Genomic DNA, 21,015 nt, shown 5'->3' with positions numbered 1-21,015 from the left:
AACAGCGTCGTCAACAGCTACAGTACCTATAACTATGAGCTTTGTCTACAGTAAACTCACCATACAAACAGCGTCGTCGACACTACAGTAAACTCACCATACAAACAGCGTCGTCGACACTACAGTAAACTCACCATACAAACAGCGTCGTCAACAGTACAGTAAACACACCATACAAACAGCGTCGTCGACACTACAGTAAACTCACCATACAAACAGCGTCTTCGACACTACAGTAAACTCACCATACAAACAGCGTCGTCGACACTACAGTAAACTCACCATACAAACAGCGTCGTCGACACTACAGTAAACTCACCATACAAACAGTGTCGCACTACAGTAACTCACCATACAAACAGCGTCGTCGACACTACAGTAAACTCACCATACAAACAGCGTCGTCGACACTACAGTAAACTCACCATACAAACAGTGTCGTCGACACTACAGTAAACTCACCATACAAACAGCGTCGTCGACACTACAGTAAACTCACCATACAAACAGCGTCGTCGACACTTCAGTAAACTCACCATACAAACAGTGTCGTCGACACTACAGTAAACTCACCATACAAACAGCGTCGTCGACACTACAGTAAACTCACCATACAAACAGTGTCGTCGACACTACAGTAAACTCACCATACAAACAGTGTCGTCGACACTACAGTACCTATAACTATGAGCTTTGTCTACAGTAAACTCACCATACAAACAGCGTCGTCGACACTACAGTAAACTCACCATACAAACAGTGTCGTCGACACTACAGTAAACTCACCATACAAACAGCAGGCTCCAGAGCATCCAGTAACTGTACTGACAAATCCTTTTCCTCGCTGTCCTGTTGGTACGAACGTCGGTAACGACACGAGAATGTGGCGTATTTAAACACACAGTTAATTATGCCTTTCATACTGAAGTCCTCCCGACGACCGACTTCCCGTGGGCCATACCTGAAATTTGTTTTATTACTGTTAATTGGGATATGTTGGTGTAAGGAAATTTTGGTGTTTTCGGATTTTTTTTTGTGTGTATTTTACCGGTGCATATCTTTAACCCCCTCTGATCAGTTCAGATACAATATACATATGTTGTTAAAGCAGTAATTTAGTTTCAAGTTGGTAAATTAAAAGTGCATATTTTCATAAGAAATTCTTTGATTTCCCACAAAAACAGGGATTTAGTGAACCAGGACTATTTGCTGACCCCTGTACCTTTGGATTCAGTGAACCAGGACTATTTGCTGACCCCTGTACCTTTGGATTCAGTGAACCAGGACTATTTGCTGACCCCTGTACCTTTCGATTCAGTGAACCAGGACTATTTGCTGACCCCTGTACCTTTGGATTCAGTGAACCAGGACTATTTGCTGACCCCTGTACCTTTTAACAGACTCCTTCCATTTACCAATTTCAGAAATTAACTAAAAGGAAAGAGAGACGGGCTAACGATATATCCTCTCCTGTCAGCAATAAAGCAAGGCCCCTTGGGCCTGAACAGTCATCAGACTTGGTAGCTTTATTGACAGCCTATGTTACTGGAAACAGTTGAGATTTTACAATAATCATATGTAAATATGGCTTTTTGAGCAACCCAAAAATAACAACACTTGGTCAAAACTATCTCAGACTCTTGTCAGCCAAGCTTGAGTTGAATCTCACTTTTGGAACTAGTGAAAAAGTTTTAAATGTGATTTTTAAAGATGGGAGCTATAGCAACTATTTTGGATTTCGGACCGACCGAAAAATAGAAAAAAATAACAACACTTTTGTCAGGACCATTGCAGCATTATTTCAAGAAAGTCAGAAACCCACTGGTGGAACTTAAGAAGAAGTTTAAAAACAAGTATTGTTCAGGAAAACCATGATTGTGTAGAGATGGCCCCCTGGCTGCCATTTTCTTTTCTAGATTACACTTAAAATCAAAGGAGGTGGTGCATGGCGGCCCACGGCCGAATCTTATTTTATGCATGATATTATGATAGATTTTTACCAAATACATGTCATTTTAGACCCTAATACGAAAATTGGCAAATGCTGTATACGCAGCGCCACCTAACATGATTTCTGTAAAAAATGTGTACCCTCCCTTTTAAATTCAATATATTTCTCGTACAAAAGTACTTGATAAATTTCATATTGCATTAATAGTCTCATGTCATGTTATATTTTATAAAAACATGTGTGTTTAGTATGAATTTGTATAATAGAAAGTGTAATTACAGCTTTTTTAACAAAATTATCAGTTAAAAATTTACCTTCTTGAAATTTTCTTTTATTTGTTAAGTATATAAAATGTAATAATCGTTGGAGTACTATCAAATTTTGCTTTTAAAAAACATGTCTGCATATTAATCTTAATACACAACCAAAAAAAATCATCAAAATTTACTGGATAACAAAAGATTTTTGCATACAAAGAAAGGTAATGAAGTAAATTGTATTAAAAAACCAAGGGTTAAAAAGGAGCACCCTGTCTGACACCAGTAGTAAAGTCTGATTGCATTGTTATTTTTGTTGGATTTTTAGCATTTGCCTCTATTTTTCAGTACTTTTGGTACTTTGATATGTTGTCCAAAATTAGGGGTGTATGCATTTAAAATAATAAAATGCATATCCAGTAATTAACCAAATAAATTTGTTTCATTAAATGTTTATGAATATCCATAGATTATTTCTAACCGGAAATTTTGATAGTACTCCATCAATAACTTTGTGGTATTAGACTTTAAATGAAAAGTTAAAAACAATGATTTTCACAAAGAAGACATCAAATTAGGCTGAAATTTAATTTTAGTGTCAAGGAGCGTGATGATTCATATACAAAATTAAACCTTAAACAAATGGGGTGAATTTGTTTCACAAATAGGAAATAAAAATGTGTTCTATAATGATTAGTGGTCAAAACATTAGCTTCTTATGCAGTTTGATGGGGAAATAATGAAATCACCAAAAAAAGAATATATACATTGAGGAATGGAAATTAATTCCTCCCACATAATCGGGGATATTATGCTTTTGACAAAAATATGTTTCCGGGAAAAAAATCGCTGTGGGCCGATTAAGCCCTCCTATGCACCACCTCCTTTACACAAATAGGGACCAAGGAAACCCACTTAGGGGTTCTTTCAGTGCTTCTCAAGAAAAAGTGATACGGACAAACAATGTTCCATGAAGGCAGGCCATCTGATATATGGTAGACGAAAAAGCAAAAAAAATTGGATAAGGATACATTTATGCATATGTATATCCTTTGAGCAGAAGAAGCCAGCTATATTATATAAAATATACATGGTTTATTTACACTGCATACATGACCTTGGTATTGTATATACACTATACATGGTTTACTTACACTGCACACATGACCTTGGTATTGTATACACACATGACCTTGGTATTGTATATAAACTATACATGGTTTACTTACACTGTACACATGACCTTGGAATTATATATAAACTAGGTTTACTTACACTGCACACATGACCTTGGTATTGTCCTGTTCTACATACGCTGATCCCCTTGCCTGGCTCACCACATCAGCCTTCAGGACTATCAACAAAGAACATTGTCAACTTGTCACACATGATAACTAACTAGATAGATACATTGACTGAATTATCTATATTTATCTTAATCCATATCTAGGAAAATAAATATCCTACAACAATCAGCTTAGAGTCATATTTTTTTTGACAGTAAAAGAAAAAATAATCACATGTACATGTCTGTGTTCAATTCTTAACAAGGTGTGCCATAATCAAGGCCTAAGCAGCAAGCCATTGAACTTACAAATTGGTCGCAATGTGTCTGGGGAACGTCCATCATGTCTTTTTTCTGTAAGGACCTGTTAAGAAAAAGAAAACTAATAAGTACATGTAACCTGTGAAATTTGAGAAAAATATTCTTCCAGTACAAGGGATCTTGGTACCCACCATTGAAGGGATCTTGGTGCCCACCATTGAAGGGATCTTAGTGCCCACTATTGAAGGGATCTTGGTGCCCACCATTGAAGGGATCTTGGTACCCACCATTGAAGGGATCTTGGTGCCCACCATTGAAGGGATTTTGGTGCCACCATTGAAGGGATCTTAGTGCCCACTATTGAAGGGATCTTGGTGCCCACCATTGAAGGGATCTTGGTGCCACCATTGAAGGGATCTTAGTGCCCACCATTGAAGGGATCATAGTGCCCACTATTGAAGGGATCTTAGTGCCCACTATTGAAGGGATCTTAGTGCCCACTATTGAAGGGATCTTGGTGCCCACTATTGAAGGGATCTTGGTGCCCACCATTGAAGGGATCTTAGTGCCCACTATTGAAGGGATCTTAGTGCCCACTATTGAAGGGATCTTGGTGCCCACTATTGAAGGGATCTTGGTGCCACCATTGAAGGGATCTTAGTGCCCACCATTGAAGGGATCATAGTGCCCACTATTGAAGGGATCTTAGTGCCCACTATTGAAGGGATCTTAGTGCCCACCATTGAAGGGATCTTGGTGCCCACCATTGAAGGGATCTTAGTGCCCACTATTGAAGGGATCTTAGTGCCCACTATTGAAGGGATCTTGGTGCCACCATTGAAGGGATCTTAGTGCCCACTATTGAAGGGATCTTGGTGCCCACCATTGAAGGGATCTTAGTGCCCACCATTGAAGGGATCTTAGTGCCCACTATTGAAGGGATCTTAGTGCCCACTATTGAAGGGATCTTGGTGCCCACCATTGAAGGGATCTTGGTGCCACCATTGAAGGGATCTTAGTGCCCACCATTGAAGGGATCTTAGTGCCCACTATTGAAGGGATCTTGGTGCCCACCATTGAAGGGATCTTAGTGCCCACTATTGAAGGGATCTTAGTGCCCACTATTGAAGGGATCTTGGTGCCCACCATTGAAGGGATCTTGGTGCCACCATTGAAGGGATCTTAGTGCCCACCATTGAAGGGATCTTGGTGCCCACCATTGAAGGGATCATAGTGCCCACCATTGAAGGGATCTTAGTGCCCACTATTGAAGGGATCTTGATGCCCACCATGAAAATAATCTGCTCTCACACACAAATAACTATATACACAGTGCCAGCACACAGACCCCTCCCTTTGTCTTATACGAGCTTGACTCCCGTGCTCCCTAACATTAGGCCTACATAACCAGCTACTGCTACAACGAATGTCTTCCCAGCTTAGCAAATGGCTGTAGAAATGTGTCACACCTCCGGAAACAAATCCGTTCGACTGCCCACTGAGCGAGCCAGACACCCGAATATATACAGCCGAGATTACGCCCCGGCCATGCTGGTGCGAATCTATTTATAATTGCCAAGGAACTGGATCTGCGACACGACAGGGTCAACCAGACATGACCTGACGACGTCACAATCCCCTCGATCGTCATCGATCGCGAGCTGACTGGTAACAAGTTACATATAATATTGAATACATTTTTAAGATGCCTAGTTTTAATGAGTACCCAAAATCCTCTCCTACTACAGGAGTACAGGTTATGTGAACACTGTCATTACAAATATGGCCGGTAATATGGCCGGTAAATGTTTGGAAACTCGCAGTTAAAGAGTTATAATTAAAAATGAGTTGAATGATCTGTTTATGCGTGATGACATGTAGTCTGTATTGTCAAGGTATGTCGTAAAAAAATGATCGATATTTCGATACATGTATGTTTTCTATCCACATGACGGTATTGAATAATTAAAACCAGACAATTAACTGCTACCATGAGGGCGTTTCCCACCTTTTCACTATGGAAGGAGTTCTGATGTTAGTTGATCCACAGTAACCTAACAGACCCGAGACCGGAGACCGGTAGCCAATCGCGAGAATGTGAACCACAACAAAGCAAATACTCATACTTGTCATTCAATGTCTTTACCTGAACTTTTGGTTGCTTGACAAATATATAAGGGCTCTTCGTTTCATCTGGCCCCGTTAAACGTCTTGAATCAGTAGGCATCGTAAAAAGTCTGTATGCACATGGGGTTGTCGAACCCGGATATAGTAATAACAAACTAAAATACCACGGATACATAATAAAATCCGGAATAGGATATAATCTGGTTAACTTTGCGCAACTATAAATATTCTTTGTTTAAAAAATGGTATGCCTTTCCAAGCTAATTTTCTCAATATCAAGACATTATGGAGAAAATCTGCATTTTTTATAAAGGTTTAATTTTTGTTTTAAACTGCCAAGGGTGCCTCTGTGAAATAATTTCACAAGGGTGGAACGGAAAACGTTAAGATAATATTAGTAATGGTTTACACTACGGTAATATTGTCATGTTACCTGTCTGGATTCATGTTATATAATAAAAACTGGACAGTAATATGAGACTGTATTATACCTACATCCCAGATAGCAGACATGTTGGCCCAACGTCGGGAACTTGTTGGCATGGTTGGCCAACGTTGGCATCGGTTATCATACATCGGGCCAACGTTGGGCCATCCTCGTACTAAACTAATAATTTCGCATCAGAGGTTGGTTGGCTGTTGAATATTGGTACAACGTTAGGCCAACATTGGAGTACGATTGATTTATTTGTACCGTGGATTTGACAGTTGGACAACCATGACTTATACGATATAAACGTCAGTATATAGGAATGGGTTTCAACATTTTCTTTACTAAAACATTTCTTAATATGGATAATATTAGTATTAATTTATTTGTCTAATAATCGTATACATGTAAATATATAAAACTAATCAAAACCTTTTCCCATATTTTATCTCATTATAATATTTTAAATAAATCTCGATAAATCATTGGCCCAACACTGGCCCGGCGTAAGCTTGCTGTCTGGGATTAAACCACGACAGTTTGACCTTCTATCATATCATCCACTTAAAACTTTCATCGTAAAGAATATTATACAGCATATTTTATATGGACAATATCGCAGACGTGAACAGCTGGTCTGATTAATAATGGTGTTATAATTGTTGGTGAGCTTTGTTAGAGGCCATGCTGAGACATTTGCCTACGGGCTCCCGTTGTTATTTGTGGTTGAATCATAGGTTGGAGCAGATTATTTGAGCGTGAAGCCATATACTGCTGATGTCAAGCTGCTGCAACGGTTCGCAGGCGAATTATTTAGCGACTTCGGATACATGTATGTTACCCTAATAGCCTAGGGGTGGCGGAGTGAAGTGCGGGGATTGCACCATACAAGAGGACTGTTTGAGGTTTTGCGAGCGAGCGTTACATAAAAGAAGCCGCCCGACAAAAGCATAGTGCTTAGCTATAAGTGGATGAGGGAAATGAAAGTGATCATCTAGATGACAGTACAGATGAGATGCCCACAGAGGTCTACGTGCCACCCGGGAAAATCAAATGCAAAAGGTTGGTGGGTGCGATTTAAGGCGGGACGGGCATGCGCAGTAGGCCATGCCTTGTCTACACCACCGTCGGGGCCTAGCTGTGATGAGGGATTGGGTAATACCGAGTAAGAGACCATATTGGGGTTACATGTGCCACCAACATGTCAGATATAAGGAAGGGTGTAAAAGAGATACCGACAGCTAGTCAGGTATGAGGAAGGATATCAAAGAGCTACAAACTGACAGTCATACAAACAGCCAGTCATATATGAGGACGGGCGTCAAGGAAATACCAACAGCCAGTCATATATGAGGACGGGTGTCAAGGACATACCAACAGCCAGTCATATGTGAGGACGGGCGTCAAGGAGATACCAACAGCCAGTCATATGTGAGGACGGGCGTCAAGGAGATACCAACAGCCAGTCATATTTGAGGACGGGCGTCAAGGAGATACCAACAGCAAGTCATATATGAGGACGGGCGTCAAGGAGATACCAACAGCCAGTCATATATGAGGGCAAGTGTCAAGGAGATACCAACAGCAAGTCATATATGAGGACGGGCGTCAAGGAGATACCAACAGCCAGTCATATATGAGGGCAAGTGTCAAGGAGATACCAACAGCCAGTCATATATGAGGGCAAGTGTCAAGGAGATACCAACAGCCAGTCATATATGAGGACGGGTGTCAAGGACATACCAACAGCCAGTCATATGTGAGGACGGGCCTCAAGGAGATACCAACAGCCAGTCATATGTGAGGACGGGCGTCAAGGAGATACCAACAGCCAGTCATATATGAGGACGGGCGTCAAGGAGATACCAACAGCCAGTCATATATGAGGGCAAGTGTCAAGGAGATACCAACAGCCAGTCATATATGAGGACGGGCGTCAAGGAGATACCGACAGCCAGTCATATATGAGGACGGGCGTCAAGGAGATACCGACAGCCAGTCATATATTAGGACGGGCGTCAAGGAGATACTGACAGCCAGTCATATATGAGGACGGGCGTCAAGGAGATACCAACAGCCAGTCATATGTGAGGACAAGTGTCAAGGAGATACTGACAGCCAGTCATATATGAGGACTGGCGTCAAGGACATACCAACAGCCAGTCATATATGAGGACGGGCGTCAAGGAGATACTGACAGCCAGTCATATGTGAGGACGGGCGTCAAGGAGATACTGACAGCCAGTCATATGTGAGGACGGGTGTCAAGGAGATACCAACAGCCAGTCATATGTGAGGACGGGCGTCAAGGAGATACCAACAGCCAGTCATATATGAGGACGGGCGTCAAGGAGATACAAATAGCAAGTCATATATGAGGACGGGCGTCATGGAGATACCAACAGCCAGTCATATGTGAGGACGGGTGTCAAGGAGATACCAACAGCCAGTCATATGTGAGGACGGGCGTCAAGGAGATACCAACAGCCAGTCATATGTGAGGACGGGCGTCAAGGACATACCAACAGCCAGTCATATGTGAGGACGGGCGTCAAGGAGATACAAATAGCAAGTCATATATGAGGACGGGCGTCATGGAGATACCAACAGCCAGTCATATGTGAGGACGGGTGTCAAGGAGATACCAACAGCCAGTCATATGTGAGGACGGGCGTCAAGGAGATACCAACAGCCAGTCATATGTGAGGACGGGCGTCAAGGACATACCAACAGCCAGTCATATATGAGGACGGGCGTCAAGGAGATACAAATAGCAAGTCATATATGAGGACGGGCGTCAAGGAGATACCAACAGCCAGTCATATGTGAGGACGGGCGTCAAGGAGATACCAACAGCCAGTCATATGTGAGGACGGGCGTCAAGGACATACCAACAGCCAGTCATATGTGAGGACGGGCGTCAAGGACATACCAACAGCCAGTCATATGTGAGGACGGGCGTCAAGGAGATACAAATAGCAAGTCATATATGAGGACGGGCGTCATGGAGATACCAACAGCCAGTCATATGTGAGGACGGGTGTCAAGGAGATGCCAACAGCCAGTCATATGTGAGGACGGGTGTCAAGGAGATACCAACAGCCAGTCATATGTGAGGACGGGTGTCAAGGAGATACCAACAGCCAGTCATATGTGAGGACGGGTGTCAAGGAGATACCAACAGCCAGTCATATGTGAGGACAGGTGTCAAGGAGATACTGACAGCCAGTCATATGTGAGGACAGGTGTCAAGGACATACCAACAGCCAGTCATATGTGAGGACGGGCGTCAAGGAGATACTGACAGCCAGTCATATGTGAGGACAAGTGTCAAGGAGATACCGACAGCCAGTCATATGTGAGGACGGGTGTCAAGGAGATACCAACAGCCAGTCATATGTGAGGACGGGTGTCAAGGAGATACCAACAGCCAGTCATATGTGAGGACAGGTGTCAAGGACATACCAACAGCCAGTCATATGTGAGGACAAGTGTGAACAAGATATTGACAGCCAGTCATATAAGAGGTCATATACGTACAGCTAATCATATATGAGGATATAAAGTTATTTCCAAGAAACCAGAAAACCATAGATGCTATTTTTTTTAGCTTTCCCGTATGGTTTCTTTAACACTTTAATCATGATAACCAATTGAACGTCGGAATAAGGAACAAAGATCAGTAAGTACTCATGATTTTCTCAATATAACAGAAGTTGGGGTCGCCTTTGTGGCAAATAAAATACTACTATGCTTGTAGACAGACCACTTACTCTAACAAGAGACCCAGAGGGCCTGTACCGCTCACCTGGACATTTCAGTTAATATGTAAATACTGATTGATATTCAATTTCAAATATTTTCCTACTTTTGAACGGACTCTCCCAAAAATGGTCCAAACTATAGGTTGATTAAATGTTGTCATTGTTGAAAAAGAACAAGTATTTTAAAGCTCTTCTTTTCCAATTTCTATTTTTTTGTGTGTATATTTCCCTTATTCCCTTTCTCCCGCCCCAAGGGTGTCGCATCCTCAATTCATACAACATTGCCAAATAATTCTCCAGACCAAATTTCTTCAAAATCCATTTAGTTTGTCAGGACTAGTAGCGTTTAAAAAGATATACCCTTTGGGCCAGGTGAGATAAAAAAATTGTTACCTGGTAATATTATTACAAAGGGCAACAACTCTGTCAGTTACAGTTGAATTATTCCCATTTTCAAACTTGTCCAAGATCTTGTCGATAGATGGCTTCATACAAATTTTCATCAATTTTGGTTGACATTTACTGGAGTTATCGTATTCACAATGTAAAATAATAATATTATTACAAAGGGCAATTACTCTGTAAATTACTGTCAAATAATTTCCATTTTCGAACTCATCCGAGATCTTGTCAATATATGGCTGTGTACAAAGTTTCATCAAATTTGGTTGATATTGACACAAGTTATCGTGTTTACAAGGTAATTTTTGACAGACGATTGCTGGACGCCATGGTATGGTATAAGATCACCTTGGTCCTTTGGACGAGGTGAGCAAATAAAATACTACCGAGATTATAGATGGATCACCTATTCAATTAAAAGTACAATTCCTTCGTGGTCAAATTAAATTTCACAACTGCCATAAAGTCAAACTGTCCCCATTAACTAGCCAACCATACATTTTAATTTTCTATTCATAGTACCAGGTAAATGATGATGACCTTTAACCTTCAAATTTTCAGTATGGAAACACAAGTACATGTACTGTACATGAGGAATGGATCTTTTCAGGAAACGCAAAAAATGATAATTAAGACTTTTTTTTTCATTTGAATTATTTATTTAGTTTCATTACTCCATAATTGTCTCATTCACACATAGCATTCTTTTACTTCACACTTTATTTCACAATGATCTCGCTACCGACTTGGTGTAAGTTATATACATTGGGGAGACTGAACACATCCAACTGACAATCTCCATTCAGTAGTTATTGGTGTGAGGGGTCATATACAAGGTAGTACTAAAGAACATGAATTTTTAACACAGAACCTGCAGTACAACCTGCAACACCAGCATTCAAATGTCATAAAAAATCATGAAAATTCAAAATGGTAGAATGTCCGTCATCAAATCTCTATATACGCTTTCTGCTTGGGTTGTGTAGGAATTGTATATTGATTGCAGATTAAAAGTCTTATTTCACACTTTTTAAATGACTTAATGAAAGACAAAATTAAGTACACACCAAACTATCTGATCAAATTGTTCACTAGGTATAGAGTATACCTGTAAAAAGCACTTTTATGATATTATATATAGCACTAAGTTTGTCCACCTCCACAGGTGTACATTTCCACAAATTATATAATTATATAAGATGAATATACACATCTACAAACACATGAACATGTCATTATAAGGACTGTACAACATATATATACCATGTCGTTATAAAGACTACAACATATATATACCATGTCGTTATAAGGACTGTACAACATGTATATACCATGTCGTTATAAAGACTGTACAACATGTATATACCATGTCGTTATAAAGACTGTACAACATGTATATACCATGTCGTTATAAAGACTGTACAACATGTATATACCATGTCGTTATAAGGACTGTACAACATGTATATACCATGTCGTTATAAAGACTACAACATATATATACCATGTCGTTATAAAGACTGTACAACATGTATATACCATGTCGTTATAAAGACTGTACAACATATATATACCATGTCGTTATAAAGACTGTACAACATGTATATACCATGTCGTTATAAAGACTACAACATATATATACCATGTCGTTATAAAGACTGTACAACATGTATATACCATGTCGTTATAAAGACTGTACAACATATATATACCATGTCGTTATAAAGACTATACAACATGTATATACCATGTCGTTATAAAGACTACAACATATATATACCATGTCGTTATAAGGACTGTACAACATGTATATACCATGTCGTTATAAAGACTACAACATATATATACCATGTCGTTATAAGGACTGTACAACATGTATATACCATGTCGTTATAAGGACTGTACAACATATATACCGGTAGATTGTTGTACAGTAATGAAAGAATTATCTTCATTAACAAGTAAACAAAAATATGATAAATGACTACATTCCTTACAGAAAGTCTCTGTTACACGGGAAACACGTGCCAGATGTACCGATATTACAGATTTCAACTGATAGAAATCATTCTTGTCCACTGAAAAAAGGTTTATGCTCTCCCATTCTGCTTTGTCATTTGAGTCGGCTGGGTGTTTTTTTTTTTTTTTTTTTTTTTTTTTTGTAGGTACTTGAACAAATAAAAGGTATTCTTGTTGAATTCTACAACACTTCCACTTAACTTCCAAAATATTTCCTAGAAATTGTGGAAATGGTTTCATCTTATGACAGAGATGTATATATTAACTACTCGGTAATAGAACATCACAAAAGGTATAGGAGACATCGCACTATTTCTTCCTTTCAGCAGTAAATTTACCCAAACACTGCGAGAGATACCAGAGATCAGTCTAGCACCACACAATGTCATTCTGTCACCACAAAAATAACGTAAGTGATAGTATTAAATGTTTCATCACCATTAAATCTTTGGCTGTGAAGCAAAATTATAAGATATGTGCTTCGTGTTCAAAATTTACTGTTATGCTACTTACTGTTGATTAATTAATAAGGACTTAATTCTTCCTTAACAAACAATTGTTTGCATTTGAAATCTCAGCATAGCCCAGAGAATCAGGAACCTGGTTACTCAGAAAACGCTGATTCCATTATCTTATTGAAATGATCAAATTACAAATTATCTCCCCTTAGCTTACCTTGATCTTATTACAAATTATCTCTCCTTAAAATCCCACATTCACATTTAATACATCTTCACTAATCTTATTTCAAATATTTAAGCTCTCCTTAGCAATATATCAAAAAGGATTATTTGATGACTTAAACCCTTAAGTTAAAAAAACATGTAACTTTAATCCTTATGGACAAAACTGTGGCCGCAGTTTCCCATAATTGTAAAGTCTAATACCATGGTGATCACTGAAGTACATCCCTGTGTTTCTCGCCCAATAAAACAATACCCTTCCACATGATAATGTAAAGGATACCGGGAACATTGAGGAATTTACCGATACAAATATATATATATATACAATGTTATATGAAGTTAAATTTTAAACTTTTGAATTTCATAGTTTATACAGGACACTTCCCATGGTAATAATACATTCAACAATCTCGCATGACATTATATAATACAAAACAAATATGAACATGCATTGGAATGAGCTTGACAATGTAAAACATAATGAATATATATTTATATATTACATAATCTCATCATAAATATAATATAAATAAAAAACACTGGTATTACCGTATATATCTTGTTATAAGCCCTGGGGGTTAACACATCAAAATCGACTCAAAATACGGGTGGGCTCATTGTCGAATAACAAAAATACGTTAATTAGTATTTTAACTGAACCTGAATGAGGTTATTATCAGGTACAGGCTTATTACAAGACATGGGCTTATTGTTGGATGAATACATTAACTGATTAAAAATCTTTGATATAGATGATCTGTGATATTAGGACTACATATGTGTAATGATGATGATAATGAATAGTTTATGTATCTAATGCTTCATACAAACATCTAAACAAGACATATACATTGTACCAGACAATGTTACAATGTTCATTCAATCATTCTGTAAGGTACGCAGTTTGTTCGGTAAGTTTTGTAGCTACATACTGTTGACTTTTTACACATTTCCAAAACGAAATTCTGAGTTTTACTACAAGAGCAGTTTTAATACAGAACAAGTGTTTACTACATTTTCTATTAAAATACACATGAAAGATATAACAGAAGTGTCACTCTATAGACTATAAAAAATATACAGAAATGTTACACTTCAGATATAACATACAGAAATGTTACACTTCAGATATAACATACAGAAATGTTACACTTCAGATATAACATACAGAAATGTTACACTTCAGATATAACATACAGAAATGTTACACTTCAGATATAACATACAGAAATGTTACACTTCAGATATAACATACAGAAATGTTACACGTACTTCAGATATAACATACAGAAATGTTACACTACAGATATAATATACAGAAATAATATACAGAAATGTTACACTTCAGATATAATATACAGAAATGTTACACTTCAGATATAACATACAGAAATGTTACACGTACTTCAGATATAACATACAGAAATGTTACACTACAGATATAACATACAGAAATGTTACACTTCAGATATAACATACAGAAATGTTACACTTCAGATATAACATACAGAAATGTTACACTTCAGATATAACATACAGAAATGTTACACTTCAGATATAATATACAGAAATGTTACACTTCAGATATAACATACAGAAATGTTACACTACAGATATAACATACAGAAATGTTACACGTACTTCAGATATAACATACAGAAATGTTACACTACAGATATAATATACAGAAATAATATACAGAAATGTTACACTTCAGATATAATATACAGAAATGTTACACTTCAGATATAACATACAGAAATGTTACACTTCAGATATAATATACAGAAATGTTACACTTCAGATATAACATACAGAAATGTTACACTTCAGATATAACATACAGAAATGTTACACTTCAGATATAACATACAGAAATGTTACACTACAGATATAATATACAGAAATGTTACACTTCAGATATAATATACAGAAATAATATACAGAAATGTTACACTTCAGATATAACATACAGAAATGTTACACTTCAGATATAACATACAGAAATGTTACACTTCAGATATAACATACAGAAATGTTACACTTCAGATATAATATACAGAAATGTTACACTTCAGATATAATATACAGAAATGTTACACTACAGATATAATATACAGAAATGTTACACTTCAGATATAACATACAGAAATGTTACACTTCAGATATAACATACAGAAATGTTACACTTCAGATATAACATACAGAAATGTTACACTTCAGATATAACATACAGAAATGTTACACTTCAGATATAATATACAGATATAATATACAGATATAACATACAGAAATGTTACACTTCAGATATAACATACAGAAATGTTACACTTCAGATATAATATACAGATATAATATACAGATATAATATACAGATATAACATACAGAAATGTTACACTACAGATGTAACATACAGAAATGTTACACTTCAGATATAACATACAGAAATGTTACACTTCAGATATAATATACAGATATAATATACAGATATAATATACAGATATAACATACAGAAATGTTACACATACTTCAGATATAACATGTTACTCTTAAAACTTTAGCTTAAAGTAGAATTTTTTCCCATGCATCATTTTCTGGTTTTAAACATTTTGATATCAAGAATTTACAAATACTGTTAGGTTATATATTTAAATATGTCCTTCAATGTGAAATGATAATGTTCTCCCCAAACCTACCCCTGATCACTTAAATGTGAAATGACAAAGTCGATCTCCCTAAACATAATACCCTGATCACTTCAATCACATTGATATTGCTTACCAGTGCATCAGTACAATGGCACTCTCATATTCCATTCAACATTACAAAGTGAAGGATTTTTTTTTTTTAAAACGTTGTCACTTCATGATCAGTATTGAACACATGCTCACAAAAATGGCAAAATTTAACCGAAGATAAATAACATGTATACAAATACAATTACCATGGATTCTGTAGACAAGTAGAGACACTGAAACTGGACAATGAAATGACCAAACATCATTTGGAGAATTGTTCCTAAACCAATGGCTGGATAAGGCAGAGTGGTAGTGTCGTGGTCAAACATATGCACACAAGTATTTTTATCACATATCCGGCAAGAACGAAAATCAACAAACAACATGTTTGTTTGCATAATGGTGAAAATCAACAAACAACATGTTTGTTTACATAATGGTGAAGTGGTTACAATATATCTGATAGATAGTCAAACTATCTCACCATAAGTTCCAAGAACAAGAAATTAATTTTACAGATACATTCAACATGTATCACGATCTCCTTTCAAAGTGAGTTCAAAAATATACCCGTAGTATTCAAATCAAATCATTTGTATAGAATTATAAAGGTCTTTTAAGGTTTTTTCTTCAGTTAAAAATAACCCCATTTTAACTTTAAAGTATTATAAATTAAATGAATAAGATATCAATTCACAAAAAGTACTACCTAACTATAATTAATGATGATTCAGTCATGAAATTCAAGTTTCTGTTGACATTTGCAAGGTAGTTCTGTTAAATTTTGACACTTGCAGTACAATTTCATTCCAAAGCTAGAAATTTCTTCAAATTAATGCCATTTACCTTTACCAACCCAGAAACATATTATGAATGAATAGCTTTTGATTGCAGCTTGATGACACAACTAACACAAAACTATATATATATATTGTTAAAAATTAATCCAATTCGTGGTTTTAGTGAAATCTGAGAAGGGAGATCACTCTGTCACAAACTCCCAGTAACAGTAGGTAGAGTAACACACAACCTTCATATCATTGAATCATAGGATATTGGTATCACTGGATAAGTTCCCAGACCTTTAACGACAATGTTTGACTATAAATTATCACATGACTTGCTATATCACCATGACTACAAGGACTGGTAATCTGGGGGCTCATCATTTAATTCATCGTTGTCCGTCAGGCCAGCTGTATCTTGTTCCTGGATGTGGTCTGAGGATTTTTTGGCATTTTGCTGTCTATACAACTTAGCTTTATTCAGTGGTGGCCCTGTGGAATGAAAACCAGTTTAAAACCGTTAACAATGTCATTTATATACCTCATAACCTAGTATTAATGTGATCAACAGTGTCAAAGCGGTCATACTTCTCAAGGGTTGCAGTTGACAGATTTGAATTCTGGCTTTTGTAAAGTTTCGCTTTATTCAATGGCGGACCTGTGAAATAAAACACAGTAAAGGAGATTACTTTTTGTGCCAAATTCATCTCAAATCAATTAGACAAAAACCCTGTGATAAGCCTGAATGACCTTGACCTTGGATTGGACATTTGTGTATGAATGAGTATTCTGTTCAAATTCAAAATAAAAACTGATATGTTAGTGAGAATGATTAGATAATGGCATACAGTAATACTGGGTGTCATGCAGTCTGATTTTTTATGTACTATACAAAAGTTTTAAAATCTATTTTCAGAAAATAAATATATGAAATATTTTGGGGCAAGCCTGTCTCAAACATTCACGAAAATCAGCCTATCTTGGATTGTATTTTAATCAATGAACACAACTGATTCAAATAAATAAGTTAGAATTCATAAACTACTGAAATAAACACAACCGACTCTGATAAATCAGTTATAGAATTTGATAATCTACTGAAATAAACACAACCGACTCTGATAAATCAGTTATAGAATTTGATACCCTACTGAAATAAACACAACCGACTCTGATAAATCAGTTATAGAATTTGATAATCTACTGAAATAAACACAACCGACTCTGATAAATCAGTTATAGAATTTGATAATCTACTGAAATAAACACAACCGACTCTGATAAATCAGTTATAGAATTTGATACCCTACTGAAATAAACACAATCGACTCTGATAAATCAGTTATAGAATTTGATAATCTACTGAAATAAACACAACCGACTCTGATAAATCAGTTATAGAATTTGATAACCTACTGAAATGTATGGTGCGCTAAAATTAAAACACAAAATAGTTCCTTTCCTCATAGATGGGAACTTTTACCTGTGCATGGTTTTGCTAAGCGCATTCCTTTTATATAAAGTATATGGTAACCTCGCTATGAAGGAGCAGGGCGCTCGACATCTTCAAAATGGTACAGATTGAATGAAAAAAGAAAGCATCAATGCTACTTTAGAATGTTTCAGGGTCATAAAAATTGTAAAAACAAAAAATTAATCTAGATACATAAAAAATTCAGACTTAAGGCAGAAAATCTTCATGCAGCTTGTGAAATGTTAGTAAATTCATGCCAAAAATAAATAAGGGAAATAAATGCGGGTGTCTGGAGTTAATATTAAACATGTTAGTGATTAGTGTGAAATAGTGAAATATAAAGTGGAAAATAAATGAATATGTCAGTGGATTAGTGGGAGGTGTTAAAATATTAGGTGAAACAGGCTACCCCACAGGTAAACAAACAAAACAACAAAATCAACAAAGGTGAAAACAGCAAAATTAAAATATCTATTAAATTGAGAAACAAAATTTGCTAAGATCTATATATTGCTAATTTTCAGTAATAATCCAAGCAATCCAATGAACCCAGAAAGTGAAATGGTTTATTTAATGTTACACATCACCATCTTTATTTAAGAAAATAAATGCATATAAAAAGGTATGTATGAAGCAGCCCTGAAAATCTGTTGCGCTGACCCAAAATCATGCAATGCCAAGCAAGAGTTTTCCAATACTAACAGATGTAATATCCTTAATGTCAGAAACTACTTTTTATTGAACCCCCCCCCCCACCCCCCAAAGAAAAACCAACCAAAAACAAAAACTAAAAAATAATTTTAAACAAATATTTAAATAAAAATGGCAACATTGCACATGTATATCTTTGAGGATTAAAAATATTCTTCATTGAACAAATACAGAATGAATAATCTAACATTTGAATTTCATTTTTTCATACTACTGGTTCCAAATAATATTCAATTAACCAAAATAATATTTAACTTATCAATTTATTTAATGACAAAAATAAATACAATATACAGTAATAATACTGAACTGAAAGAAAAATAGTGAAAATTTAAATGTTAAAAAAAAAAATCTAAGTAGTGCAACATAATATTTAACTGATTAATTAAAAACTTGTTTAACAGCATTCTGTAGAAGCAAAAGGTGTGAATTTCTGGTTAGTACAAGAAGAATGACCAATAATGATAAGTAGTTCCCTGTATCTCTCATCCCGAGTATATACTATCATACACTGAGGAGAGTTATGTCCCTTAGATATTTGATTTTTATTTCCATGCATAAAATCAACAAATGGCTGAAATTGTTGACAAACCATGAAAGAAAAATCAACATCAAGATTCCAAGATTTCTGTCAAGCAATTACAAAACTGCTGTTCTGATCTATGAAATAGTTTAAATGAATCATTTAAATCTTGGAATAAGTTTAAATCTGGTAAAATTTCACAAATAGAAAATCGTTAGGAAACAGATCATTACCAAAAAGGAAAAAAAAAACAACAACAAAAAACAACTAAAATTACAGGGAAAGCATCAGATTCTTAAAATATTACAATATCTGTTTTTTGTGAGAATCTAAGAGAGAAATATGAGGGCACAGTTTTTTCAAAACACTGAATTCGGAATTTAATACCAAATAATATTCCCCATGTCTGACCTAACATCACCAACAAAGCACAGTACATTTTGTATAACTTACCTATATAACTAAGAAGTACTGGTAGGAAGATAAGGCCGTGGCTAGCACCAAAAACTACCATTCCCAAATACATTCGGAAATAGAAAACTTGGAAGAGCTGAGACTTGGAGAATGCCATCACAATGATGCCTCCAAGCTTGGTTAGTGTTATTCCACTGAGAACCTGTAGGACAAAGAAACATTTAAACTGAAGTCAAAGTCATATTCGAACATAAAACCAATGTTGGCGAAGTGTTCAAGGTAAACAGGTGTTCAAGGTCACTTTTTTGGTGAAGTATTTCCAATAAATAAAGCATTTAAGGAGTGTTCAACACCTTCTTTAAGGACCGGAGTTTTTCAAATAATTCAGACGAAAAAATTCCCCACGTCCAGAAGCATAAAACATGTATGTGTGATTCTGCTTTGATGGAAAGGAGTAATAGATTCAAAATTTAGTTTAATTCAAACATATGAAAATTAAATTGATGTTTGACTACAAAGGGACTTTGGTATTGATCAGAATCTTATATATAACTGTTGATAAATAAATGTGAAACATCTTAACAAAAAAATCAACCTAGAGATTGTGGACATCTCCAGGAAGATCTACATTTCTGTTGATTTGGTTTTCTGTTGAACATGTGGTCTTGAAGTGATAATGATGTACAAATTGACATTAATGATGACATTTAGGTCACAATAAAGAAGATAATTATTCCTGCCACTGAAAAGATTTACAAAAATATTCAGCACTATCCAGGAACATAACCACTATTTGAAGAAGGGAGGAGTGTTGGTTCTTCTATCTGATATATTGTCAAGTTGGCCTTCAGAAACATAGATGTACATTTTCAGTTTTAATAACTTACAGAGCTACCCATGTGTGCCAGCGCGTCTCTCGCTCTTTCTACGCGTGTTGGGAGAAGACTGACAGCAAACGCACGTGTGATGTGGGCACAAAACTCCACAGAGATACCTATCGCCTGTAAATCAAAACAGTTTTTTTTATAAATCATACATTTCAGTGTTGTCAGCTCAAAACATACATAAACAGTCAGAGTAACCAAGGAATCCTTGTAGTAACTGGTGGATACCTCATTATACATACTGAATACCAGTTGTTTTACAAAGCTATTAAGGTAATGTGCCCAAGAACACAAACAGTGACT

At 36.3% G+C, this 21,015-nt stretch overlaps 2 protein-coding genes across 3 annotated transcripts in view; both read right to left on the bottom strand.

The window, feature by feature from the left end:
- Nucleotides 1-786: 786 nt before the first annotated feature.
- Nucleotides 787-6,014, bottom strand: LOC117316805 (exosome complex component MTR3-like; the record flags this gene model as incomplete). The annotated part of the gene is given in 4 exon segments (XM_033871580.1): nt 787-961; nt 3,484-3,562; nt 3,803-3,857; nt 5,901-6,014. Coding segments are annotated over 4 exon segments (390 nt in total), but the record flags the coding sequence as incomplete, so codon positions are not given.
- Nucleotides 6,015-15,988: 9,974 nt separating this feature from the next.
- LOC117316113 (NPC intracellular cholesterol transporter 1-like) overlaps nt 15,989-21,015 on the bottom strand; it is a 45,811-nt gene continuing 40,784 nt past the window's right edge. The window contains exons 20-22 of one of the 2 annotated variants that reach the window (XM_033870607.1): nt 20,716-20,829; nt 19,868-20,030; nt 15,989-17,198 (exon numbers count right to left, since the gene is read on the bottom strand). In XM_033870607.1, the coding sequence (XP_033726498.1) occupies nt 17,059-17,198; nt 19,868-20,030; nt 20,716-20,829 (417 nt within the window). In that variant the 3' untranslated portion in view covers nt 15,989-17,058. Of the gene's footprint in view, nt 17,365-19,867; nt 20,031-20,715; nt 20,830-21,015 lie in introns of both variants that reach the window. The other variant, XM_033870608.1, reaches the window with a different exon arrangement.

Source organism: Pecten maximus, chromosome 18, assembly GCF_902652985.1.
Source record: "Pecten maximus chromosome 18, xPecMax1.1, whole genome shotgun sequence".
NCBI lineage: Eukaryota > Metazoa > Mollusca > Bivalvia > Pectinida > Pectinidae > Pecten > Pecten maximus.
Note: the sequence above shows the minus strand (reverse complement) of the source record. Positions and strands in the feature narration are given on the sequence as shown.